The following is a 27,784-nucleotide window of genomic DNA, read 5'->3' on the forward strand; positions in this document are numbered from 1 at the left end:
TAGTAGAACATGATTACTGATATGCTAAAAACTAACTTCATGTTTGATGCTATTCAAACTGGAAGTAAATTTGTGAACAATATCGTCATGACTTTGAAATTCAGTAATGGATTTTAAATCATTAAATATTTTGAATTGGAATGCTCGATTTCTTAGAGATAATTTACGAGCTATTTAACTTTTTGAGAGTTCATAACGTGCATATTGCCGTTATAACTGAAACGTTTCTTAAACCTGACCGTAAGGTTGAAAGGGACGCAAATTATTTCATTTATCAAAATGACCGTTTTGATGGAGCCGGTGGTGGTAGCGTTGCAATTATTGTTCATATTCGTTCTTTATTTGAAACCAAAGTTTTTGAAACAAATGTCCAATAAAATAGTTAATAATTTCAGGAAAAAATCATTGCAAACCTCAATTGCAACGATTAATTCCTTTTATATTGAGATAAGATTTAGTTTTAGTTTTTTTTACCGAAATATAATATATAAAAAACAAAACCGCATTACGCATTCAAAAATTAATTGTAAGTAATAAGTCATAAATCTATTTTTAATTCACTGACCAATATTCGCTTTCAAGGCGTATTTTATACCGAAAGATGACGTATCAAAAAACATTATTCTTACTGCATTTACGATTGACAAAAAAGGAAAATCCCGACTGGTCGAGTCGGCGAAAAATTCGTCGGCTTTCAATTTTACATACAATATTGTACGAACAAACACAACAGCAACAGGAAACTTTGATAAACAAAATTGACACAAAATAAACACCACTATGCACACGAAATTACTCAACGACGAGATACCCACAAAAGCCAACTGTGGACGGTTCTTCTACTCACCAGCAAACGACGCAGAGCATGGTATTTTTCGCCATCCGCCAGCCACTGAAGAGGGACGCCATCCCGTAAACGGTTTCCACTTTGCGGTGCGACAGAAGTTTCTCGAGCGAATGTTCGTCGAACGGCAGCTCGCGGATCCCATTGACGGCGGCAATCTTCCGCAGCTCCACCATCGATCGTTTATAGTGTCCTCGGGTGGCCAGCCACCGGGGGGACTCAATCAAGTATCTAAACGGACGAATGAGAGAGGGAGAATGATTAGAGATAAGAGATGAATAACAGCTCATAGAAGCATTGAGACCAGCGAATCCAAACACATAACTTCATTTTTTGAGTCCTTTATTATAATGTTTGAGTAAGGGGAGTATACACTCAGTTAAAAAAAATTATCTTTCTTATGTATTGTTAAAATTGATGAACATGTATGGAAACATTGAATATGAAGTCATTTTAACAAACTTTTTGCAACACGACAATTTGCTATCTCTCAAGTGGACGAAGTTAAAGGGAGAAAATTGAGAACAAACCGTTTTTTCACCATAAATTTTTTGTTTGAATTTTCCAACTTTTTTAATGTTAAACAGTCCTCTAAAAATGCGAATTTTTGCTGCAGAAAGAAAATCGCTATATCTTCGTTTAAATGATTTACATCCCAAGTAACATTTAACGTTTTATGAAGTACTACAAGGCTTCTATAAAACATCATTCATAAAACCCTGGTCAAGATAGCTTTGCCTTTATTACATCCACCAAAACCTCACTAAGACTAGAATCTGTCTAGTTGGCCCTCCTTGAAGAAGGTTCTAAAGAGTGTATTATCGAAACATTTCAAGAATGACTTACTGTAAAAAGGTTATATGACGAATGCATTGAGAACCGTTTTAAATCCTTATTAAGAGTACAATAAAAGCCTTTTGGCATCAATACTTGTGCCATTTGCCTTTGACGCTTGTTCTGCGCACTAAAAGGATAGCATCAATCAAAATAAAAAGGGACACATAAATATCGTCTGATCTTGCCAAATTCATTGTTCAAAAATGAATCTGTAAAAAATCCTCATGAATTTCCTCATCATTAAAGTGGAAAAAATTACTTAAATTATCGAAACTCATATTGTGGTTTAAGATTGTAAACAGCAAATGGAATAATAATATAATGGCGATAGCATGAACATTAATTTTCCATAAGCCATTTGTTAAAAAGTTGTTTTGAAAGCCCCACTCGATTATGTTTTTCTCTGTCTCTAGGCGAATCCATTTTTTTAGTTTTATTTGTTAACAGTGGGAGGTTTTGTGATACACTTCATTGACACCAAAACGCATCAATATATGCTTTTTGATCCCGTTTGAAACCGAACGGTTTTATAATAACTTTTATGATAACCTTTATGGAGTATTTTGTCGTGACATCAATAAGACAAACGCCGAATGATTTACTGAACAGTTTTATAAAGGGGTAGAGTGCTGCATTAAATTCATTTTGAAAACTAGATACTTTCTGATTTTCTCGTCTGACTTTAAAAGGTTTTCAAAACAGCATAAAACTGAACTACTAATCAAGAATGTTTTACACTTGTAAATGCTGTATTTAAACCACCGACAAACCGATAGGACACTTAATTTTGACTTAAGCCCGAAAATCGTAAACGGCCGATTTAAATGTGCAGTGATCCGAACTGTCGAACCCATAGGATTTTTTGATCTAGATAAAAATAATTTGTCCAGAAAAGATCAGACACGAACCAATTCATAACTTTTGCATGCGGGTTCACGGCTTACCTAAATATTTCCCGCAAACACGGAGCCATTTGTCAGTAGTGTGCTTTGGTCAGTAATTTTATTGTTTTTGCTATGGTCATTCATGTCAGTTTCGGTGTTTAAACTCAAAATATTGCTTATTGCCGTTAAAAAAAACCACAATAACCAAAAAGGCTGTTGAATTATAACTTGGGATCCGTATTTATATTTTTTCAAACACTATCTTTAAGGGGGTGGGCAGTTTTGTTCAGAAACTTATACCCTACTGTTACATATACACTTCATCCAAGGGGATGCCTAATGAATTTTCTAATAAAGTATCTCAGTGTTTTGCTACGTTTTTCTGTTTTCATGACCATTTTCCAAGGATGTACATTAGGGTGGGTTGCAGCTTCGACAAAGTTGTTTGGTATAGTCTAAAGGCTGACTAAAAGTAAATTGGTATACCCCTCGCGCGCCGCTAACTCGCCTCTAGTGTTGGGGATCGAAAATCTTTCACAGTGGTATGTTTACACTTCTATAGATAACAACTGGTGCAAGTTTGATCAAAGTAGTCGATCGCGTTCATAAATAACGTCAAATGAAACTCGAAAGAAGAAAAATTATTGTTTACAAACACCTGGAAAATCCGGAGTGGTCCGGTTCCAAGCTGGCTAAAGTGCTGAAGATTCCAAAAACAACAGTTTATCGAGTACTCAAAACCTACGAGGAAACCCTGAGTGTGAAAAGGAATCAGCGGACCAGCGAAAAAACTGAAACCAGGGATCATCAGCTGCGCAGCAGGTGTTGAGGTGCGTTAAAACCAACCCCAGTCTTTCGATCCGAAATGTGGCGAGAAGGTACAACGCCAACTTTCAAACGGTGCGGAACATCTTTGCCAGGGAAGGACACAAGTCCCTGCCAAGCCAGTAAACATCCGAACCGGCACATGAAGCAGAATTTCGTGGTAAAAAAAGCGTACAAGTCTCTTGTACGACCGTGTTTTGACGAAACATAAAGGTTGCATTTTGATCGATGACGAAACATACGTCAAACTCGATTTTAAGCAGCTTCCCGGTCCAAAGTTTTACATCGTGACTGGACGTGGGGATGGTGAGTCTGTGCACATGATTCCCACACCGGAGCTGCGTAGAGGATCGCAGGTGCTATTATTTGTTTGTAGACAGCCAGTTTGTTCACCCTTGAGAGGCGGGATCTACGGCAAATCAGCGGATACAGACACCTAACCAAGGCGGAACACTTGATTACGGTTTTCTCCACATGCGAGCGGAATAGGAGATTTTTGTCAAACAACATCCCGAGATAGGTTACTTCGGCGGACCACTCAACCCTTGTGCCATCCATAATTACAGTACAAGAGGGAGCCGGTTTTAGTTTGGGTGATTGCCGATGGAGGAACATGATTGTTTGTGTTTTGGAGGCATTGATGTTGATTTTCCACGGGGTGGCATAATCAGCAAAGGCGTTAAGGCATCGTTGAAGTTTGGTCGTTATTTCGCGAGACATCCTTCCCTTGACGGTTATAGCGGTATCATCTGCGAACAGGAAGAATTCGCACCCGTCTCCGAGGGGGGGGGGGGGGAATGTGTAGATGCTGCAAAGCAAAGGGCCCAACAGACTTCCTTGCGGAACTCCTGCTGGGATGGAGAACGCGTTTGAAAGGCAGCCATTCAACGATACCTTAAACGACCTTTGCTGGAGGTAGTTACGGGTGATTTTAACAAGATGCAAAGGAAAGTTGACGTTACAAAGCTTGTATAGAAGCCCATTGTGCCAGACATTGTCAAACGCTTTCTCAACGTCTAACAATGCCATGGCTGTGGACTTGGATACAGCCTTGTTACTTCGGATGTTATTCATCACCCGTACTAGCTGATGATTTGTGAAGTGCCCCTTCCTGAACCCGAACTGTTTCGGTAGGAGAATGTTTTGCTCCTCGACAAACTTGAGCAAACGATTTAGAATAAGTTTCTCGAACAATTTGCTCAGCGCTGAAAGGAGGCTGATTGGTCTGTAGCTTGAAGCTAGCGTTGGGTCCTTCCCGGGTTTGCGGATAGGTATGATTTTCGCTGTCTTCCAGATACTTGGAAATTAGTGCAGTTCCAAGCATCTGTTGAAGACAGCAGCCAGCAGAGAGTGAACCTTCATGCTGAGATTTTTCAACACTAGGTTGAATATTCCGTCGAGCCCGGGGGCCTTCATGCTTTTGGTGCATTTCAGCGCTGAGCAAATCTGTTCCACTATGATTCTATCCTCCGGAGGGATGGCACAAGGGGAGGAATCAAGGTTGAGTACGCATTGCTCAACCTGAACTTCGAGCGGACTTTGGATGTTGGAGCCAAGCAGGAGCGATTTGACAATATGCTCACCAATCGCATTTGCTTTCTTCTGAGGGGTGATAATGAGCCGATCGTCATCATTTTTATATTTGAGTGGTGGAATGGGTTTAGGGTGCGTCTTTAAGACCTTGGCAACTTTCCAGAATGGTCTAGAGTGGTCGTCCAGATTCTGGACAAGCCGCCCAAAACTTTCGTTCCAGAGTGAGACCATTCTGGAAGCAATCTCTTTGTTCAGATCGGCCACTTCACGTTTCCTCGCTAGATCTCCAGTTCTCTGAAACTGGCGTCTACGAACATTTCTCAGGCGAATCAAGAGTTGGGTGTGGGAATCAATGGCAATCAATTTACCCCTCACAGGAACTCGTCCGACGCACGCCTCGTCAGCCACGGTTATGGCTTGGTAGAGTCCCTCCAACGCTCGGTCGATGTCCTCCACGGTGTCAAGCGGTGGCTTGTCGATGATGTGCCTGTCTACCACGCATCCAAACTGGGCCCAGTTTACGCGATGATAGTCCTTGCGCAGGCTTGAAGCAGGGGCCACGTTGCAGCCCAGTTCAGCCACCACCGGTTGGTGGTCGGAGCTGAGTTCGTTCTAGGCTACCGGCTTGGACAAGCCGATATTTGTCAGGAACAGGTCTAGCGTCGATGGGCTGCCCGCCGGTGAGATAAATGTTGACTTATCCGAAAACTAAACGGAGTACAGCCCATGCTGTGAGTGGTCGAACAGCAGACGACCGTTCTGGTTCTGCTGGTTGTTCCACCAGGCCTCATGGCGAGCGTTTAGATCTCCTCCTACTACGAAGCGGGAACCGTTACGGGTGATTGTGGACAGGTCCTTCTTGAATTTAGCCGCTAGTCCACTGCTGGCGGCACAGTGTCGAGAGCAGTAGACGGCGATGAACAGTCGACGACTCCTCCTGCACACCAAGGGCCTCGATGATAGAGGTGCGGATATGGGACAAAGTGTGGTATTTTATTCCTTTCTTGACGACGACCGCAACACCAACACCCCCCCCCCCCCCCTGGAGCTGGTGCGATCAAGCCGGATAATGTTGTGGTGAGGCAACCAGAAGCTGTCCCCAGACTTTAGATGGGTTTTGGTAAGAAGGCCCACGTCGATGCTGTGCTTGCGGAGGAAGTCGGCAAGCTCAATCTCTTTTGCTCTTACAGAGCAAGCATTCCAGGTGACGATACTTAGCGGTTTAGACGCCATACTGGATCTTGGATCTGTTCGGGCTTATTGCGGCCCTTACGAAGAGCACCGGACATGTTGAAGAAAATTTCCATCAGTTCGTCTGCTGAGAACAGATCGGGGTTGTTGTTTTGCGCTGCCTCCAGAATCCAGGGGGGATGGAGAGCTTTGGTCAGCAGAATCACCGGAAGCTTCTTGAGGGGGAGCGGGTTGCACCCGCGCATTTGCTTGTCTTTGCTGGGGAGCACGAAGAGGCGGGAAATCTTCCGTCCTGAATGCTGGGGTTTTGTCCTTCTTGCGTCCTGCTTGATTGTTGCTTGACGCCTGCTTTCGGATGCCTTTGAAGTCCTCGCGTTTGGAGCACTGTCTGCCGGAACCTTGATGTGCACCACCACAGTTGGCGCATTTTAACGCCACGGCTCCATCCGCAGGGCAATCAGAAGTAACGTGTTCGTGAGCGCAGTTGCTGCAGCGTGGCTTGATGTTGCAGTTGCGGGTACCGTGTCCAAAATTGAGGCACCGCTGGCACTGCGTTACGTCACGATGGCCGCCACGGTATGGCTCCCACCGTACGATGATGGAGTTAATCGATCGGATGGCTTGCAGTGCATTGAGCGTCACCGTCCCTTTCTGGAAGTGCACTAGGAAAAGACAATCCGGGTACGTCTTCACGTTTTCGACTCTCCTTGTCATGTGGAAGACAGCGATTGGGGCTAGCTTGTACCGGTTGATTTCGGCTTCGACCATCTTGGGGTCGAAGTTTGGTAGACCCCTGATGACAACCTTGTAGGGCTTTTCACCGGGGATGTCGTTTGTGAAGAATTCCGCCTTGGAATCCTTCAGATATTTCACGGCCATCACCTTGGTGCCGATCCTGTTGAGCTTAAACTCAGCTGCAACGCCCAACGATGAGAGATCGCCAATCAGCGTGCTGAGTGGCACTTGCTTCACCACCAGTGGAGGAAGCTTCATTTATGCTGCACTTGGGCTGGCAGCAGTTTCATTGTCGACGGCTCGCCAAAATCACCAATGATGCTGACGTTCGTCGCGGTGGCATCGTCCCGTCCACTCGCACCATCAGTCCGATGGCCAGTCCGGCCCTGATTTTTCTTCCTCTTCTTAGACCGCTTCACCGTGGCTGAGGTGGGATTTCCTACATCGGTGGGAAGAGTAGCGTACCTATTCGAAATAGGTACACTCAAGCTACCCTCACCGCTGTTCTTCTTCTCCGCTTTCTCACGGAGCTTGCTCCGGGAGCGCTGTCTTTCCATCACACGAAGCGACCGACACTACTGACGACGCGATTAAACTGCGAACGTTTGGAACAAACTAGAAACTTACGAACAACTCGTCAGAGCGAGCAAAAGCCAAGCTGTACTGCTTGACGATCAAGACAACCAGCTCTGCCGGTACCATATTTTCTCGCTTCCTATTGGCTATACACAGTAACCAATGAGAAGTGAGAAAATATGGTACCGGCAGAGCTGGTTGTCTATATAACAGGTAGCTAACTGTGCGTTTGCACTAATTAACGAAATTAAGACTAAATTTGCACAAAAATGTAATTTATCAGAACATGCTTTGATAAGCAATTTGTATATAGTAGGTTAGGTGTACATAGTAGTTGTAGGATAGTTGTAGTTGTAAATAGTAGTTATAAGTAGTCTCCTTTTTCAAATTTTCAAACAAACCAATCCCACCAAGGTGGTCATTCTCTAAAACAGGCCTGATAGGACTAGGAACTGTAATTAATAATAATTGAAATTTCACAGGAACTAAAGTTGAAAAGACGCATCTGTGTCACTTGATAAGTTATACATGTAAACCACACAAATTCAAGAAATATAGATCATTTAAGTCAAAAAGTCAGTGCGTTTGCACTATTGATTCTTTGCTCGACTCTCGAGCTGTTCAGTCCGTATTTTCGCTCGAGTTCTCGATTCAATTTTGTTTCGATTTGTGCTGTCGCGTTGCGCCGTGGAAGTGTCGCCACCTTCTCGCGTTCTGGCAAGTTTAATTGAACTTGCAAACACGAAACAAATGGTACGTAAACGTGCCAATGAACCAGCAGCGGGCCCTTCAAAGAAGGTGGATATCAAGCCCAGCGCGTTGCAGGATGACGCCGGTAAACGAGTACTGCAAGCCAACCAGTATGTAGTACTCTTGGAAGAAAATGGTGATGGTGACGCCGTTCCCATTGCAAGAAGAGAGCGGATTCCCCCGCTTTTTACCGTCGATTGAGGCTGCTGCGGTGAAGTCCGAGCTGTAGCGGCTTGGGCTCCAACCTGAGGCCGTGTTCCAGATGAACCGGCGTCCCAACCACAACACCAGCATCAGTGATCAGTTGTTCCTGGTGCATTTCACGAAGGGATCCACCAGTCTTGTGGCTCTGAGATCCAAAATCCGGGACCTGTTTCAGGTCATCATTAGTTGGGAGCATTACAAACCCCAACATCGAGATGTAACGCAGTGTATGAACTGCCTCTCATTTGGCCATGGCACCAAAAACTGCCACATGAAGACAAACTGCGGCAAGTGTGCTGGAACTCACTCAACTGCGTCCTGTGAGCAAGTCGATGACATCGAGCCAACGTGTGTCAACTGCGGTGGAAACCACCAAGCCTCCAATCGCGGATGTCCCAAGCGAGTGGAGTTCATTAATATCCATCGGAAGGCCACAATCAACAACCAACTCGGTCGCCTTCGTAATCATCGTTCGCCTCCTGTACTAACGGAAGTCCAGTACCCAGCTCTCCAGCCCCGTCGACATGTACCGAACCTAGCCCCGCTTCCGCTCAACAACCAACAAGCCAATCCCGCGAGTATCCAAATGGTTCCCAACAGTCGGACAGTTCAGCATCGTCTCGCTGTTGCTGCGGCCCAGCCAATTCCAGGTTCATCCACCGCCCCTGGTTTATCATACGCTGGTGCTGTCTCAGGTGAATCTGTTGATGATTCTCCGTTCACCTCGGAGGAACTTGTGACGCTCGTGGTCGAGGTCATCATCATCATGCGTTCCTGCTAGACTCAATCTGAACAGCTTCATGCTGCCTTGTCACTCGTCACCAAGTATGGACCGTGAAGCTATAAAAATTTCAAATTGGAACGCTTGCTCACTGACGAACAAGCATAGAGAGCTACTCGATTTTCTCAACACCAAGAAGGTCGACATCGCTATCATCACCGAGACGCATCTGAAGCCCGAACTGAACGTATTCCTTCCCGACTATCGACTCGTAAGGCTTGACCGCACCAGCTCAGGGGAGTGGGAGTGGCCATCACTGCGAGACAGAACATCAGCTGCCGGCTACCTCGGAGGAACTTGTGACGCTCGTGGCCGAGGTCATCATCATCATGCGTACCTGCAAGACTCGATCTGAACAGCTTCATGCTGCCCTGTCCCTTGTTACTAAGTATGGACCGTGAAGCTATAAAAATTGCAAATTGGAACGCTTGCTCACTGACGAACAAGCATAGAGAGCTACTCGATTTTCTCAACACCAAGGAGGTCGACATCGCTATCATCACCGAGACGCATCTGAAGCCCGAACTGAACGTATTCCTTCCCGACTATCGACTCGTAAGGCTTGACCGCACCAGCTCAAGGGAGTGGGAGTGGCCATCACTGCGAGACAGAACATCAGCTGCCGGCTACTACCAAGCTTCCAGCTGAAAATTATCGAAGCCATCGGAGTGGAGGTGAGCACATCACTTGGCCCAATCACCATCATCGCGGCCTACTGCCCCAAGCAAACCAACATCAGGGACGGGTTGTCAGTGGCCCTCCGCAAAGACATCATCAAACTCACCCGGAGGAGCGGGAACTTTGTCATCGCTGGCGATCTGAACGCAAAACATCAAGCTTGGGGCAACGGTCGGAGCAATAGAAACGGCATCATCCTCAATGAATACCTGCAAGAGGGCCACTATACCATCTTGGCCCCGGACTCTCCCACCCGGTTGAGTCGGTCTGGGGTCCATGCGACCATACCATCGACATCTTCGTAAGCAACATGGGACACAACGTCTCGCAACCTGTGGCATTCCAGGAGCTGAGCTCAGACCACTACCCCGTGGTGGCCGAAGTTGGATCCTCGGTAAACCGATTCGAAGCTTCCCGGCGCAACTACCATCGAGTCAACTGGGCGCAATATCAACACTGCGTCGACACAACCATCGACTACGATGTCCAACCGGGGACGTCCGAAGATGTTGACCGGTGTCTACAAACCATCGAGGAGGCGATTTCCCGGGCCAGGGAACAACACGTGCCAGTATCCAGACAGGTGAGTAACACTCTGAACCTTGACAGCCCTACCAAAGATCTCATTAGACTCCGTAACACCATTCGTAGGCAGTACCAGCGTACTGGCCTGCCTAACTTGAAGACCAATTGTAATCGATTAATAAAGATCATTCAGGCCAGGATGGTGGATCTCAGAAATAACGATTTTGCTAGTAAGATCCGCTCTCTCCCAGATTGTGGTAAGCCCTTCTGGAAACATACAAAAATTCTTAAAAACAAGCCTAGGCCCATTCCCCCACTGACCCCACTGGTTCATCTGGTAACTCCTGAAGAGAAGGCTGCCGCGTTGACCTATCGTTGACCTCGTCAGCTCCCATAATCTCGGACAAAACATCGTCAGCCCTCATGAATCTGAGGTTGCTGAAAATGCAACCAATCTTCTTCAGATTCCTAACATTTTTCCAGAGGAATCCGAGATTACGGCTGACGAACTGTTGGCCTATATCAAATCATCTAAAAACATGAAGGCCCCAGGTTTCGACAACATCCTGAATCTGGAACTCAAACACTTGAGTTCCAGATTCTACAACCATCTGGCACTGATTTTTAATCAGTGCCTCAGACTTGCCTACTTTCCCTCGTGTTGGAAGTCAGCTAAAGTAATACCCATCCGGAAACCTGGGAAGGATCCGTCAAGTTATCGACCAATCAGCCTTCTCTCAGGATTATCAAAACTGTTCGAAAGAGCAGTCTACCACCGGCTCCTAACATCTGCCGAACAAAACAACATCTTACTCGAGGAATAGTTTGGTTTTCGGAAAGGTCGTTCGACTGTCCACCAGCTGACTCGAGTAACAAACATTCTCAGACGGAACAAGTCTGTTTCGAAAACATCTGCCGTTGGCGTTGTTGGACGTTGAAAAATCATTCGACAATGTCTGGCATGATGGCCTGGTGTTCAAATTGCAGCAGTACGGTCTTCCAATCTTCCTAGTGAAGATCATAAACAACTATCTATCAGACAGGACGTTCCGAGTCTCTCTGAATGGCATCTCATCGGATGCTTTCAACATCGGTGCCGGGGTTCCACAAGGAAGCATTCTTGGCCCCATCCTATTCAACCTGTTCACCTCCGATATGCCGGCTCTCCCTGATGGTGGATCGTTGTCTCTGTTCGCAGATGTCACATCCATCGTCTACAAGGGTAGGGTCATCGGAGCTCTGACTGCCAAACTTCAGAGATGCCTGGACGTTCTGCCTGAATATTTCAACAGCTGGAAGATCCGTATCAACGCGGCAAAGACCCAGGTCATTATCTTTCCACACTCTAAATCTCCTAGACTTGTTCCGTCGGAGAATAACAAGATCTGCCTGAACGGCACAGTGGTGGAATGGTTCAAAGAGTTCGTGTACCTCGGGCTAACACTAGACAGCAAGCTTCTTTTCAGGGAGCACGTTGACAAAACAAAAACCAAGTGTAACATCTTGATAAGATCGTTGTATCCACTTATCAACAGGAAGTCAACCCTGTTCCTGAAAATAAGCTTGTTTTCTACAAACAAATCATCCTTCCTGTAATCGAGTACGGTATGCCAATCTGGGAGAGTTGCGCAAAATGCCATCACCTTAAACTCCAAAGGATCCAGAACAAGATCCTTAGGCTGGTCCTAAACAGTCCCCCGTGGACTAGAAATTCTGAGATCCACTTCCTGGCTGGAATTCAAACATTAGAAGAACGGAGAGTATTCATCCTGGAAAGGTTCAGAGACACCTGTCTGAGATCAAATCATCAGATCATACGTGATCTAGCACGTTAGATTAAGTTATACTCGTAGTTAGGTAGGTTATCACTTTTTTCAATTCAAATAAAACACATCCCTAAAGGGATATACTGCAAACTAGTTGAAAAACGCAAATATTAAATTAGAATATCAAATTAAACAAAGATGAAGAGCCAAGTAGGCTAATCAATTAAAATGATAAATCAATGTACTACCATAATCAACAGAAATAAACATAATTTTACTACTACTACTACGAAATTGAGATCGTGAGAGTGAATTTTTTCTTTCTAATTTGAATGTTTTGGCTCTCTGGGGATTGGTAGTAAAGCGGTTAAAAAATGTATAGGATTTTTTTTTATTTAATTCTAGCTTATTTAACAAAAAATTCCAGGAAAAACTGAACGACAAAGTCCATAAACGATTTCTTTAGGTTGTCGTAAACTTTTTTTGGAAAGCTATGTGAAATTCACATGGATTTCATGCATTACATATGTGATACATCTTTTGAGTGAATCCCCTGTTTCCAAGTTTGGTTACAAGATTACAACTCTGGAGAGCATTTTGTGCGGTCGTTGGGAGCGTGTGGTTCTGAACATGGCGATGAGTGTGCAAAATATTACGCAATTCCATCCTCCCTATTCGCCCGAGGATCGGAGGCGAATGCCACGTCGAATTGTTTCGTCTACTTACTACTCTCTGACGACTGTGCTGGGGAAGCAGCATATGCATGTAGGTAATTGGTGGATTCGACGGAATTTGACGCTTTTGGACAATGCTGGTAATTTACCAGTTTTTCAATAGTTTCTTGTTGAAAATCAACATTCTGATCGATTGGTGATAAAATGATTGAAATTGGACCAGGGGCAACTGAGCATTTTCGGTTTTCACAAAGTGTACCCCCATATAGAAATCAAAGACGTAGTCCTACGTCAAAACTGTTTGATTGAGATACCACCGTTTAAAGTCCATTTCCACCCTGTAACTTCGTCCACTTGAGAGCAATAAAATAGTCGTCTTCAATAAAGTTTAAAAGGATTTTATCTAAGCTGTGTCCATAGAAGATCATCGATTTTAACAAGACATAAAAAAGTTTTTTTTTGTCTGAGTGTATACCCCCTGAGTATATATTAAGCAAAAAATTTCACCACACAAATGAAGTACCGTAAAACGGAGTAACATTGATAGTTTTTTAAAGTATATTCTAAATATTTTTACAGCAATGACTGTTTTTGAAATTTTATATTTTTAAAACAAGTGCTGAGGATCCAAGAGTTAGTTCGTTAGTAATATGTTGAACGAAAATAAAAGCGTTTACACTATTTTTTTTAGTTTTGTGAAAAAGCTTCAGTATTTTGATTTGGGGTTACTTTGATAATGCTCGATGAATGTAGAAAAAAAAATGAGTGAAAGTCAAACAATTTAGTTCTTTAAATATGAAACTTTGAATGAGTATATAATCAGGAAAATTCAAAAGCAATAAGAAAACAACATTGAATTTGTGATGACTGTATCGGAAATACATTTCATAAGTAATGGTGTGGTTGCTTTTTCAAAGAGGCAAAAAACACGAAAATGGTTTACTAATATTTAAAAAAAAAATGTAACACATAAAGGGTTATACGGTCAAAATTTGGTCAATATCAACTTGACGTATTTCTTTCAATTTTGCATTTAAAAAACCTGAACACCCCTCATTTTGAAGGTGTGTGTGTGTAGAATATTGCTCCTATTTTGATTTTGGAATAGACGAGTGCACGGATGGATTTGAGTTCACTCACTCGCCAAAAAGTGACACAACAGCGGGGCCCTGTTTACTAAAAATGAACACATGTATAATACTCACGTAACATTTGAAACCGGCCTATCAACTTTCGTACACAAAACTTGTTAAGCCTTTTTCGCGTGAACCGAATACGCCCACGCAAACTAACAACACCATCGGGTAGACGTACTTTGGTTCTCGTGGAAAGGACCTAGTAAATTATTTACAAAAGTTGATAGACCCTTTTCAAATGTTACGCAAGCATTATTCATGTGTTCATTTTTAGTAAACAGGGCCCCGCTGTTGTGTCAAATTTTTTTCAGTAGATGAACAAAAGTTCACCCGTGCACTCGTCTATTCACTCTTCAGTTGTCAAAATGCCGTCCAAGCAAGAAGAGCAGCGTATCACAATTTTGCTCGCGCATCGCGAAAATCCGAGCTACTCGCACGCAAAGTTGGCAAAATCGCTAAAAGTTGCCAAATCAACCGTTACAAATGTAATTAAAGTGTTTGGGGAACGTTTGTCGACAGCCAGGAAGTCTGGATCGGGGGGAAATCGAAAACCGGAAGCCGCTGAGACGAGAAAGAGAGTTGCCGGTAGTTTCAAGCGAAACCCTAACCTCTCTCTCCGAGATGCCGCAAATAAGCTGGGTGTATCGTCTACAACCGTGCATCGAGCCAAAAAAACGAGCCGGACTATCGACTTACAAGAAGGTAGTGACTCCAAATCGCGATGATAAACAAAATACGACGGCCAAAGCGCGATCCCGGAGGCTGTACACGACGATGCTGACGAAGTTTGACTGCGTGGTAATGGACGACGAAACCTACGTCAAAGCCGACTACAAGCAGCTTCCGGGACAGGAGTTTTATACGGCAAAAGGAAGAGGAAAGGTAGCAGATGTTTTCAAGCACATGAAACTGTCAAAGTTCGCAAAGAAATATCTGGTTTGGCAAGCCATCTGTACCTGTGGCTTGAAAAGCAGCATTTTCATAGCTTTCGGGACTGTCAACCAAGAAATTTACGTGAAAGAGTGTTTGAATAAACGTCTGCTGCCTTTCCTGAAGAAACACGGTTGTTCAGTACTGTTTTGGCCGGATTTGGCATCTTGCCATTACGGTAAAAAGGCCATGGAGTGGTACGCCGCCAACAACGTGCAGGTGGTTCCCAAGGACAAGAACCCTCCCAACACGCCAGAGCTCCGCCCAATTGAGAAATACTGGGCTATTGTCAAGCGGAACCTAAAGAAGACCAAAAAAACTGCTAAGGGCGAGCAGCAGTTCAAGGCAAACTGGCTTTCTGCGGCGAAGAAGGTGGACAAGGTGGTTGTACAAAATCTGATGGCAGGGGTCAAGCGTAAGGCCCGGCAATTCGGATTTGGAAAAGCGGAAGCCTAACTGAATATTTTTCCTGAATTTTATACTAATTGAACTTGAAAAAGAAATTTAATTTGATTTTTTAAATAAACGATTTCACCGATTTACACGCATTTTCCCTTGACCAAATTTTGACCGTATCACCCTTTACTATTTCAAAACTATATACCATATCAACGAAAATACCCTAAGCTACAATATGGAACCAATGTTTGTTATTTGGAAAAAGTACAGCGAGTAAATTTATTCTTTATATGATACTATCAAAGTTACCCGCATTATCAAAGATACCCCGTTTTACGGTATGTTTTTCTGATTCACAAGCGATGCGTTGTGGTAGTGTTCCACACGGGCTTTCGCTAGTGTTTGCCACTAGTTGAGCCACTTTCTGATCCGAAGTTTCACTTCTTTTCTTTGGTGCTGCTCCAAAATATATAACGGCTTGTAGGAACCCACTGAGAAGGCGGACTCTTTCGCAAAGGTGGGCGCGCAGGAAAGCGAATTTTATGACAGGCAAATTTCACACGATGAATTTTACCATTTAGTGCGTCAGAGTACCCTTTCGAGTTGGCAAACCGATTGGGACAATGGAAATCTTGGACGGTGCTTACATTCAATTATTCCTAATGTTTCTTCGAGAGCGTGGTTTAAAGGCTTGGACTTAACTCGTGACTTCATTCGCGTGATGAGTAGACTTATGTCCAACCACTACTCGCTAGATGCTCATCTCAATAGAATAAACCTCGTGGACAGCAACATCTGTCGGTGTGGAAACGGTTACGATGACATCGATCACGCAGTTTGGCAATGTACGGATAATGACGCCGCCAGAGAGCGACTTTTGAATACCCTTGAGGCCCAAGGAAGACAACCCTATGTTCCTATCAGAGACGCGTTGGGAACTCGCGATATCTGCTATATGCAGTCGGTTTATGTGTTTCTTCAAATGTCTAGTATAGGAATTTAATTCCTTTGTCTTTTGTCTCTCTTTAATAGTTTTTGTTTGTCTTGTCCCCCCGTCTCGATGAGTCTCATCGTCGCCCACTGGTCACCCACCATAGCCGGTCGAACTCCAGACGAAACTAGAACCGCACTACCGTTCATACTGGTGACAAAACTCTGATGAGACAACGAAACCCTACCCCAAGCTCCTCTCCTGATCCTATCCTTCGACAATGTACCTCTCTAACCTCGAGTAAGCCGCGAGTATTCGGCCCAACTCCTACTAGACATAGAATTAAGTGAATTTTATTACAAACAAAGAACAATGAACTATCGGCTCCGTAAAGCTAACGCGATTGAGCCTTCCAAATAAATGAACTAGTTAAAAAAAATCTATGTCCATAGATGATCATCGATTTATATACAGTGGGGGAAATTCGTTTAAACGCAATGTCATTTTTGCGTTTATTTTCAACACAAAAGATCGAGACAAAAAATCAAATATAGTTTGTCATAGCCCATCAGAAGTCTCGTATTTGAGAACACAATTTGAACGGAAGTTCATTGTGGTCTCTGAAAAAATCCAATAAAGGTGATTTTAGAGGGGAAATTCGTTTAAACGCACACTAACGTAAAGCCGCATTGAGCGTACCTATGCTCCTGTTATCTTGCGCATCTGTCATATTTACACTGTATAGCCCTCGTTCGCCATTAACACGAGTTTAAATAGTTGTTGCTTGTTTTCGGCAAAATGGGTAAAGGAAAGTATTTAAGCCAGTCGGAGCAAATACTGGTTCGAGAACTCAAAAGTCGCGGTGAGAGCAATCGCAAAATTGCACGTGTGATCCACAGATCGGAAGCAGCAATCAGGAACCTGCTGAAAAAAGGCAAGACGTATGGCGTAAAAAAGAAAACAAAGGGAAATTCGAAGATCACCAACCGTGTCCGAAACCAAATCATACAAATGGGAGACTCTGGAAACTTCTCTGCTGCGCAAATCAAGCAAGAAATGGGGCTTTCCATTTCTAAGAGGCGTGTACGGCAGATTCTACATGGAAGTGGCCACTTAAAGTACACCAAAAAAGCAAAAAAACCCAATCTTCAACCGGCCCACATTAGTGCCAGATTGAATTTCGCTAAAAAATACATGTCTTGGACTACGGAATGGGACAATGTTATTTTTTCTGACGAGAAGAAATTCAATTTGGACGGCCCAGACTGCACCGCATATTATTGGCACGATTTGAGGAAATCTCCGCAGGTTAAGTTGAGCAGGAACTTTGGAGGTGGTACTCTAATGTGTTGGGCCACTTTTTCGATCCATGGAAAGACCCCTATTGCCACCATTTCAACCAGGATGAATTCGGGAAAGTACTTGGAGCTTCTGGAAGATGTTTTGATCCCGTTTACTGAAGACGTTATGCCGGAAAATTTCGTATTTCAACAGGATAATGCAGCAATTCATGTCAGCAAGCAATCTTTGAAATGGTTTTCTGAACGAGACATCAGTCTTTTGGATTGGCCAGCTCGTAGTCCGGATCTAAATCCTATCGAGAACTTGTGGGGCATCCTGGCACGACAGGTTTACAAAGGCGGAAGGCAGTTTAAAACAGTTCGTGAACTTGAGTCAGCCGTAAGAGAAGCCTGGAGCTTGATACCTGATACAACTCTGCAGAAGCTGGTGAAATCAATGCCGAACAGAATTTTCGAAACTATTCAGAAAAACGGAAAGCAAACGAAGTATTAACTATTGTTTATTGTTGATTTTTGAAGTGTGAACTCGATTTGATTAATAAAACTAAAAGTGCGTTTAAACGAATTTCCCCCCCCAAAATCACCTTTTTTGGGATTTTTTCAAAAGTCATTATGAACTTCCAATCAAATTGTGTTCTCAAATACGAGACTTCTGATGGGCTATGACAAACTATATTTGATTTTTTGTCTCGATCTTTTGTGTTGAAAATAAACGCAAAAATGACATTGCGTTTAAACGAATTTCCCCCACTGTATGAGTACATATTAAGCAAAAATTTTCACCACACAAATGAAGTACTTAAAAATTTAAGAAACATTCTAAAAGTCATGCATGTAAATGCTACACTCAATAGTTTCGTTGCAAATGGCCATGTCCCACTTTTAACCCAATTAAATACATCCTACGGGGATGTCGATTTACCGATTTAAGGGGGATGTGCCAACGCAAAGTATGACGATATAGTGCCGTACCCTATGCAGATGTTTTCTAAAAACCGTTTGTTGTGGGCAAAAATACCTTCCATGGTTGTTGAACAATCCAACCAAACCCTCCATACTTACTGCGGAATGAGGAGAAACAGGGAAATCGGAATGGTAGTAAACATCAGCGCCCAGAACCAGTCCCTGGTGGCCCAGAACACCATCGGCAGGATGCACAGTCCCGTCGTCCAACCGATACATTGCATCATGCTAATGTAACCACGCCGTTCGCTGGAACAAGAAGAAAAAAAGTTCACATCCGGTAAACAACAAATGTGAGATGAAATTTTCAGAACTCGTACAATGCGCCATATTATTTCCTATTGTTCAACAACACGTGAAAACAGCGAGCTATCTACGACATATGTGTGGTGCATGCTTAGCTGATTGGAACCGCAGTGCGGTTCCGATTGTCGCCGTCGTCGTTCGGAACAAACAAGCCATAAAAATGATGATTTATTGAAACATTGTCGTCTATCGAACTTTTTTTTTTTCTCTGCTCGCAGACACACGCATGAAGAATCAATTTCGTATAACATGCCAGGTAGGAAGGTCTAACTACATACCTTTTTGAAATTTCCATTGCGATGATCAGCGGTGCCTGGAAAATTGAATTCGACGTGAGGGAACCCAGCACGGCCGCCATGCAGAACACGACGTAAATCGACGCCGTGAACATGGAGATGAGTCGCCCGGCGGTGATGATTATCACGCTGAAGTAGAACACCGGTCGACGTCCGAGGCTGTTTTAAATGGAAAAATAGGAAACAAGTTTAGGGCTGCAGTCGTAATTCTAACAATTGATTGGGATTGTCTATGGAAATCCATTAGCATCGAGCTGGATATGTGGATAGTGGAGATAACAGACGGATGTGATAGAGTTTTTAACAGCTCATTCATAAAAAAACAAAAATCTTGCTAATTTAGAAAAAAAAGTATCCCAAAGGCACTCTTCCAGAGAGAGAGAGAGAGAGAGAGAGATACAAAACGGACATGGAGCATCCAATTTCCAAGCGACTCGGTGATGCTAAGGGCATCGGCATGAACGCCTGATTGAATGCTGAAGATGAGACTATTTCAGTTCAAGCATCATTCCATCCAAGTAAAACTGCACGAATTGCAAAACACTTACCGAAAATTGCCCCCGGATCATCCCAGCTCCAAACTTGATGCTACGTGACACAAATCGGACACAATTTAACCGTAGTAACTAGTAGGTACTCACGTATCACCCAGCTGGCCGAAAATGAACGTCCCAATCAGTTCACCGAAACGGTTGTACACAAAAATGTTTGTCTCCCGGAAGCCCTTGTCGCAGATCCAGTCGTTCTCGGTGATGGGCGTACGGTCGTAGTACGTTCGGTCGTAGTCGTACCCGTAGGCGCAATCTGAATGAAATATGGCGACGATTCAAAATTGCAAAAATTGATCATTGAATATTGATAATGGAAAACAAATTTTATTTTCCACTAACTGATAATATCCGTTTCCAGAAAGTTCCACTCGCTGTGATGCTGCTGTAAGTGTGCCTCTGTCACGTTGTACATCTGGCATTTGCTGTAGCTCAGGATACCCTTGTTGTCTTCTTCTCTGAAATTCAATAAATTATTAAGCTGCTCGTAGTGATGAAGCACCGAAAAACATCCTCACCTTGGCAGTGTCAAGTTCTTCCACATTTCCGCATCCGTTATGTTGTACTGCTCCATACCCGGCACGTGGCAATTGTGCGGAGGTTTATTCAGTGCCAGTATGATGCTCATGTAGGACATCGAGGCAAAGATGATTGCTCCCATGTTGAAGATGACGTTGAATCGATGCTGAAATCGGCCATCGTTGCCGACCTTCTCCAGGATTCCATCGAAAAGGGCTTCATCCGCCTCCATGGTGGTGCTATTTGTCGTCGCTGTTGTCGCGTGATGAGATCTTTATGCTGCTTACACTATCCCCAATACTGTGGATCTGGAAGCTAGCGGAATGGAAATGAAGTTTCAAAATATAAGAAAAATCGTATGCCATTTGAATTGCTTTCAAAACAGAGAGTACTAAAAGCTTTTCTTTCAACTATCCCTCGGAAGCGGTGGGAGCTTAAGATGTGGAAATGCATCGGAAGGATGTTTTGCTTTAAATGAAAAAAATATGCAAGGTGATGAGATAAGGGATTTGCTCTCCGTTAAGCTGAGCAAAACGGCAGATTCATGGCAAAAGAAATGCAAAGTGATTTTCTTCTGAAGGATTCTTGGCGAGGTTTCAGAGATAAATTTCCATTTGCATCTGATGTTCTTCTAAAGATAAGTAAAATTGTAACCGGCCGGTGACTGTCAGCTGAGCTCCTCACGAACCTATTCATGCGGTACATCGGCGGACATTATGTCATTGGGCTGTTATTTGCGATCGGAATCTGTTCGGTCACGTATAGTGCCAATCACCGACGCCAACGAGGTAACTCCCAGACTTGGAACCCATCAGAACCATCAGCACATGGGCCAGGACCAACTGCTTTACTTCCTTTCAAACTAAGACGTTACCAGAGATTTCTTCACATCTGAAAAAATCTGACAACCTCGGCTGGGATTGAACCCAGACACACTGTGATGAGAAAGCAGTCACGCTTATCACTCATTCACCGGAGTTGTCCTTTTTCTGATTCTGATTTAAAAAATAATTATATAAACATGTAGCAGGTAAAAATATGAGGTACCTAAGCTCGTTGAAGAGATTCTTCTTGTGACGAATTTTGGTGGAGAAGCAGCAGCAGCAGCAGCAGTAACAGCAGCAGTAGCAGCAGGAACTGCTGCACAGCACTCAAGGAGAGTAGCCGAGAGCATCACGGATTCGTGTAGCCGTGATCGAGGCTGGAAACCTCGGTCCGGTCACGACAAGCATGAACTTCTGTAAATCCTAAGGGTTCTTACACTACAGAAATTTTTCAGATTCAGATTCCTTAAAATTTTAAAGTCTCTAACATTTGATTTGTTTAAGCTCGTTTTATTGGATATAATATTGGATCTTTTCGAAAATGCCAGACTTTGAAAAATGTAGGAGATTGTGAATGTTACGAATTACGCAAATACTTTGTTACTCATTGATTAATTAAATTTTCCAAGTTTGAGATCTCAGTCCCAGAATCATGCTTGGCATGCACAGTTGTACACACCAACTGCTCATTTATTAATAACTTTTCACTTAGTTGTTGAAATGAAATTTTCTTTGAAGTAATTGGTAGATTATTTTTACTATATAGTTTACTATAGATATGCAAAGAGTAGGTAAATCTTCACATTTAAATCGACACCAATGAATTTTTAACCTGAAGTCCGAAATGTGCAGTGAGCATTTCTCACTTCATTTTTACAACGCATTACAATTTATTACTAGCAGTGTTGGCAAAATCATCAATCAAATAATATTTTTCCGCTCTCGTACGCTCTCAATATCACGCTTGATATTGCAACAAAATATCATGCTTGATTTTACAAGCTCCTTTAATATTGCGAGACTATTCACAACGCGCAAAAATCATGCTGAGAGCTGACTCGACACAAAAATGATTCCGTTCCACATCGTTTTCTCAGAAAGAGAAAGTATAGTTTGCTATCTCTTTTTAATCTTCACCGACTGCAGACACGACATGACTGATGCCAGCCGTTATGGAAGATTCGGTTGCATTCGGGTGTAAAGCAAAAATCATTAAACTCAATCTCACCACAGCTTGGTGAGATTTGCAGTTGGTGAGTTTTGCTAGCTTGACATTCCGAGCTGCGATATCACAGCTTTCAAAATCAACCGCAGATGTTTGCTTGTTGATTTTTGTCTACAAAAATCAAGCGTGATCTTGGGCATTGGTGAGATTTGATGTTTTTGATATTTTTTCAACACTGATTACTAGAATTAAAATCAACTTTTTTTTTACGTATCTATAGTATTCTATGTGCGCGAGTAATGATGGTCCGAAAGTGAGGATAGCAATAACAAACCAACATTATTGGCTGGAGCGAAAATGAGGATAACAAACTTCGCACTTGAAAATGGGATTACGCAAGTGTGCGTGTTATAAACGTCAGAAAGCTCAATTACAAGCTTAAACTCTATTCTATCTGGGGGCGACCGCGGCGTAGTGGTTGGCATCCATACCTCTCACGCCAAAGTCACGAGTTAAAATCTCACTCCCGGACAAGTCACGAATGACCCAAGAGCATTAAAGTGACTTTAATAATAATAATAATAATAATAATAACTATTTTATCTACTGCTTCAAAAAGAACTACAGCTTTCCCCTGAAGAACGCGTTACCCACTGAGTTGCACTCACCGCTTTGTCTCGGTGGGTGTTCAACCAAGCGCTCTGATTTTCTGCGAGTGACTAGTTCTCCATTGACCCTACTCACATGCAAAAAATCAGACCGAGAAAAAGCGGTGGGTGCAACTCAGTGGGTTACGCGTTTTTCGGGGGATAGCTGTATGTTTCATCAACTGTGTGCAAAGTTATTAGCAAATGAGCAGTTCGTGACCAAAACTGTGTATGCCAAGCATGCCCAGAATGTTGAAAACAAATTTAAAAAATATGATGTCCCAACATCCACCGGGGGGGGGGGGGGGGGGTGGATACCCCTCACTATCCCACTCCAACGGGGGAATTTGGTAAAGAAAGATGATTATCCCGATTCGTAACTTCTTCAAAGTTGTGCTTGCTCGCTTTCTACTCTCTATGTACAATTTTCACACTGCCATACTCTAACGGAACTATCAACTCTATACTTTAATCCCCTCATCCATCGTAATAAATGTCCACTTTAAGTCTGTTATTTGAAACTTGACATCTTCAAATTCACGCAGAAGTAATCCAAACATAAGTATAGTTAAAGTAAAACACCTTGTAGCCCCCAAACTTATGAAGCTTCAAAACAATAAATCGACAGTGAGCATGCATAAGGGCCTATACGCGATGATCGATTCTCTTCGTCGATTTTCTCTTTTGTTAATAACTCGCTAGATTTAACGTTTCTCGATGCGTTTGCTGTTGCTTTTTATAGCCAATACAACCTGTTACTACTCTGCATTCTACAAATTCTAGAAAATTGTTTCGCCTAGCTGTAGCAATGCAAAGAGAAAATCGATGAAGAGAATCGATCATCGCGTATTCGCCCTTATGAATGCTCACTGTCGAAATAAAAGCAAACTCGACAGTACGATACATAAGGGCGTGAACGCGATGATCGATGCTCTTCGTCGTTTTTCTCTTTTGTTAATAACTCGCTAGATTTAACGTTTCTCGGTGCGTTTGCTGTTGCTTTTGATAGCCAATACAACCTGTCACAACTCTGCATTGAAAAAAATTCTAGAAAATTGTTTCGCTTAGCTGTAGCAATGCGAAGAGAAAATCGATGAAGAGAATCGATCATCGCGTATACGCCCTTATGCATGCTCACTGTCGAACTTCTCGTTCGGTGGAGCTTTCACGATCTAGTTTTGAAAACAACAAATATAATGCTTTTCGATGAAAAAATGTTTCCTTCAGAAGGCTGTACCATTAACCTGATGCAAAATTTGAAATTTTCGCTCCACAGTGCTCAAACGGTTCCAAATTGGGTCCTGTTTAGCCTCCCAAAATTTGAACTACTTTAATTAGAAACTGACTTGGCACAAACCATTTCAAGTTTATATGGGAATTACTATGGGAAAACTTATGTTTTTGTTCATATCTATCTAACAATTCACCCCATCACTATGATTTAGTTCAACTTAGTTCAAGACCACTTTTCAATCAAATGTAAGAAACAAAAGTGATTAATGATTCAAGTCACTGATGTCTTATGATTATGCTCATTCAACTGTTCAGCAGGCAACATTGGTGTTTCTGGTGCGAAGAATAGAGCACAAATCAAGCTGAACATTGCATTAGGTCCTAAGTAACATCGATTGATTCTTTTCGTCGAGAAAGTCGTTAATAATTTGAGCAGATAACCGTTTCTTGTTGTCTTTGTGCTATTAGTTGCTAGATAAAAGCTTGTTTTATCGATCTGTGTGCTGAAAATACATGGGAATGCCTTTACATGGCCATGGAGATACAAAGAGAAAGTCGACGAAGAGAATCTGTCAATGTTACTTAGGACCTAATGCAATTTTCAGCTTGAAATATCATGGCTACTATGTCACACTGCAGAATGCAGTGTTGCCCACAAAACAGCTGTTTGATCATGCCATAAGATTATCAATCCCTTAAACAATTAATATCATTGTAATTTGACATTTGGCTGAAAAACGATATTCCGCAAAGTTGTAGCTTAGAAAATTTTCCGTAAAAATAATTATTGAAATTTTCGAAAATGCGATATGGAAAATTGGTAGAAGACAACGAACAAAAAGTTTGGTTTTTCCATAGTAATTATAACCTTCGAATAGTTTGTGCCAAGTCAGTTTCTTACCAAATGAGTTTAAATTTTGGGAGGCTAATCAGGACCTGATTTGAAACCGTTTGAGTACTGTGGAGCGAAAATTTCAAATTTTGCATCAGTCTACTATAACATATAGGTAACTCTAAGACTGGTAGGTCCCGAAGGAAACGTGCTCAACTTTTCGGCTCAGCTCTCTTACTATATTTGGTCCCAAGCTAATCGATGCACCCCTCGAAACATAGGAAAATCCACGAACCCCTGTCAAACTCTCATAGCGAATCAAAACAAGCATAGTGTAGTACTAGAATTTCGTCTAGAATGGTGCACGTTAATCGATTTACTTGGGACCAGGGTTGCTTCTACTCACTTGCTATAAAAATATTTTTTTCGGAATTATGAAATCATTACATATTATAATGATAATATGTGCTTGTAAGTTACAAGAAAAGTTGGAAGCTATATGTTTGACACATAAAACCTGTAATTATTGCTTTAATTGCGCCACAATCAGCAAATTTTGCGATTCGTGAGCGCTCACTCTGAGTGAACGCTCACGAGTCATACATTCGCTGATTGTGACGCACTGAAAGCTAAATTGATAGGTTTTTTGTGTCAAATACATGCTTTTACAATCTCTTCTTGTATCTGACAAGTACAAAATATCGTTAAAGCATCCAATTATTCGATAATTTCGAAAAACATTTTTTATAGCGAAATGAGTGGAAGTAACCCTGCTTGGGACTAATAGCCTAGTCAAGTAGTGAGCCATTTTAAAATCGTTAGTTTCCACCGGTTGGCTGTAGTGCTTCTGTGAAGATATGTAAAAATGCATGAAACATGTGCAAATATTGTGAAAAATGTAAACCAGGGGTAAAACGGACCACTTTTGACGGGGTAAAAAAAACCGGTGGAAACTGACACTTTAAATTGGCTCACTACTTGACAAACCTATTGGTCCCATGCAAATCGATTAACGTGCCCCATGCTAGTCAAAGTTCTAGTACTACACTATATTTGTTTTGATTCGCTATGAAAGTTTGACAGATTAAATGAGGGGTTCGTGGATTTTTCTATATTTCGAGGGGTGCATCGATTGGTTAATGACCGAAGATAGTACTAGAGCTGAGCCCGTTTCTTCGGGACTTTCTGGTCTTAGAGTTACCTCTATGATAGTACCGTATGCGTGATAATGTTTGCACCATCGTACAAATAAGGTTCCCGTTTCACCTGTGCAATACCTTGGTTTTCTTGGCATGCACGTAACCTATAGCTCAAACCGTAGTAGCATAGAGGTAACTCTAAGACTAGAAGCTCCCGAAATAACGTGCTCAACTTTTTGGCTCAGCTCTGGTACTATCTTCGGTCCCAAGCTAATCGATTCACCCCTCGAAACATAGGAAAAACCAATCACCCCTCATTTTATCAGTCAAACTTTCATAGCGAATCAAAACAAACATTGCGGAGTACTAGAATTTCGACTAGAATGGGATACGTTAATCGTTTGCTTGGGACCAATAGGCTAGTCAAGTGGTGAGCCAATTTAAAATCGTTAGTTTCGTATTGATTGTTGGTAGTAGGCTGTGTATAAATGAAAATGATTTACTTAGTTTGACAGTTGCACCATGACGAAGTGGCAGCGTATTCGTGATTTGTCCCACGCGCAAATGTCGCAAAAAGACATTTCAATCGCCGTGAGAGTGTCCCGGTGGACCGTCAAAAGGGTTTTAGACCGAGAAAAGAAAGGACAACTATCCGCGAAGGTGGCCGCATGTCGTCCGAGGTCAGCTCGGGTTCCGAGGGTTATCGCTGCTATCGAAAGGAAGATTCGGGTGAATCCAGTGCGTTCAATAAGGAAAATGACAAAGGAACACGGGATCAGTGACTTTACGGCACGGAAGATCGTAAAGGAAGATTGCGGGGCGAAGTCGAGGGCACAGAAAAAAACTCACAAGATTACCAACCGCATCCGGGAGCTACGAGTCGAACTATGCAAGAAAATCTTGAACTTCCTTAAGCATGTTTACCGTCGATCCTGTATCAAATTCCAGAACCGACCGGTATATTAGTTCTCTTCCGGTAAAAGACGTGGCCGACGAGCACAAAAACGTGTATCTGACCAAGCATCCTGCTAGCGTTATGGTGTTTGGATTGGTGGCTTCCGATGGCAAAAAATGGACCCGGTGTTGATTCCAGATGGCGACAAGGTCAACACGGAGGTCTACATCGGGATTTTAAGTAAGTATGTTCTTCCGTGGATCAAAGAACAGTACGGTCCGAAGCCAAATGTTGTATTTCAACAAGATGGGGCTCCGTGCCACACCTCGAACCGCACTCAGAAGTGGTTGCAGGAACATCTTCCGTTCTGGGCGAAGGATATGTGGCCACCATCCAGCCCCGATCTTAATCCGCTGGATTACTCAATATGGCGCGTCATGAAGGCCAAGGCCTGTTCTAAACGCCACCCGAGTACAGCAAGCCTCAGACAAACATTGAGAAATGAATCCAGACTACATTATTAGAACCTGCCGTGCATTCCGGAAGCGTGTAGAGGCCGGAATAGCAGCTAGTGGAAACTCGATCGATGATTAACATAGTTTAAGACTCTGAGCAATGTCAAAATTAAAAAAATTCTCAATAATTTCGGTTTCGAGCTTTTTTTATTTATTCAAATAGGGTTTGAATCAAGGTTGCAAAGACTCATTTCAGCTAAAATAATGTTTTTCGGAATAATAAAACCAAAAGATGGTATGATGGCATGTTTTACTTGTAACTTACAAGAAGAGGTTACAACGTATGCGTTTGAAACATAAAACCTGTAAATTTTGCTTTCTTTGAGTCACAATCAGCGATTTGCTGATCGCTGAGTGAGTGAGTGAGTGAGTGAGTGAGTTTGTGAAAAATCGCTGATTGTG

General features: G+C 42.7%; 1 protein-coding gene across 2 annotated transcripts in view; it reads right to left on the bottom strand.

Moving 5' to 3' along the window:
- Positions 1–27,784, bottom strand: part of LOC135702816 (beta-alanine transporter) — a 54,953-nt gene that overhangs the window by 11,467 nt on the left and 15,702 nt on the right. For both annotated transcript variants that reach the window (XM_065223859.1, XM_065223858.1), the window contains exons 2-7: positions 20,132–20,447; positions 19,956–20,071; positions 19,707–19,869; positions 19,048–19,224; positions 18,563–18,712; positions 848–1,075 (exon numbers count right to left, since the gene is read on the bottom strand). In XM_065223859.1, the coding sequence (XP_065079931.1) occupies positions 848–1,075; positions 18,563–18,712; positions 19,048–19,224; positions 19,707–19,869; positions 19,956–20,071; positions 20,132–20,364 (1,067 nt within the window). In that variant the 5' untranslated portion in view covers positions 20,365–20,447. The remainder of the gene's footprint in view (positions 1–847; positions 1,076–18,562; positions 18,713–19,047; positions 19,225–19,706; positions 19,870–19,955; positions 20,072–20,131; positions 20,448–27,784) is intronic.

Source organism: Ochlerotatus camptorhynchus, unplaced genomic scaffold, assembly GCF_037179485.1.
Source record: "Ochlerotatus camptorhynchus isolate MF236.1 unplaced genomic scaffold, CSIRO-AGI_Acam_v1.1 ptg000200l, whole genome shotgun sequence".
NCBI lineage: Eukaryota > Metazoa > Arthropoda > Insecta > Diptera > Culicidae > Ochlerotatus > Ochlerotatus camptorhynchus.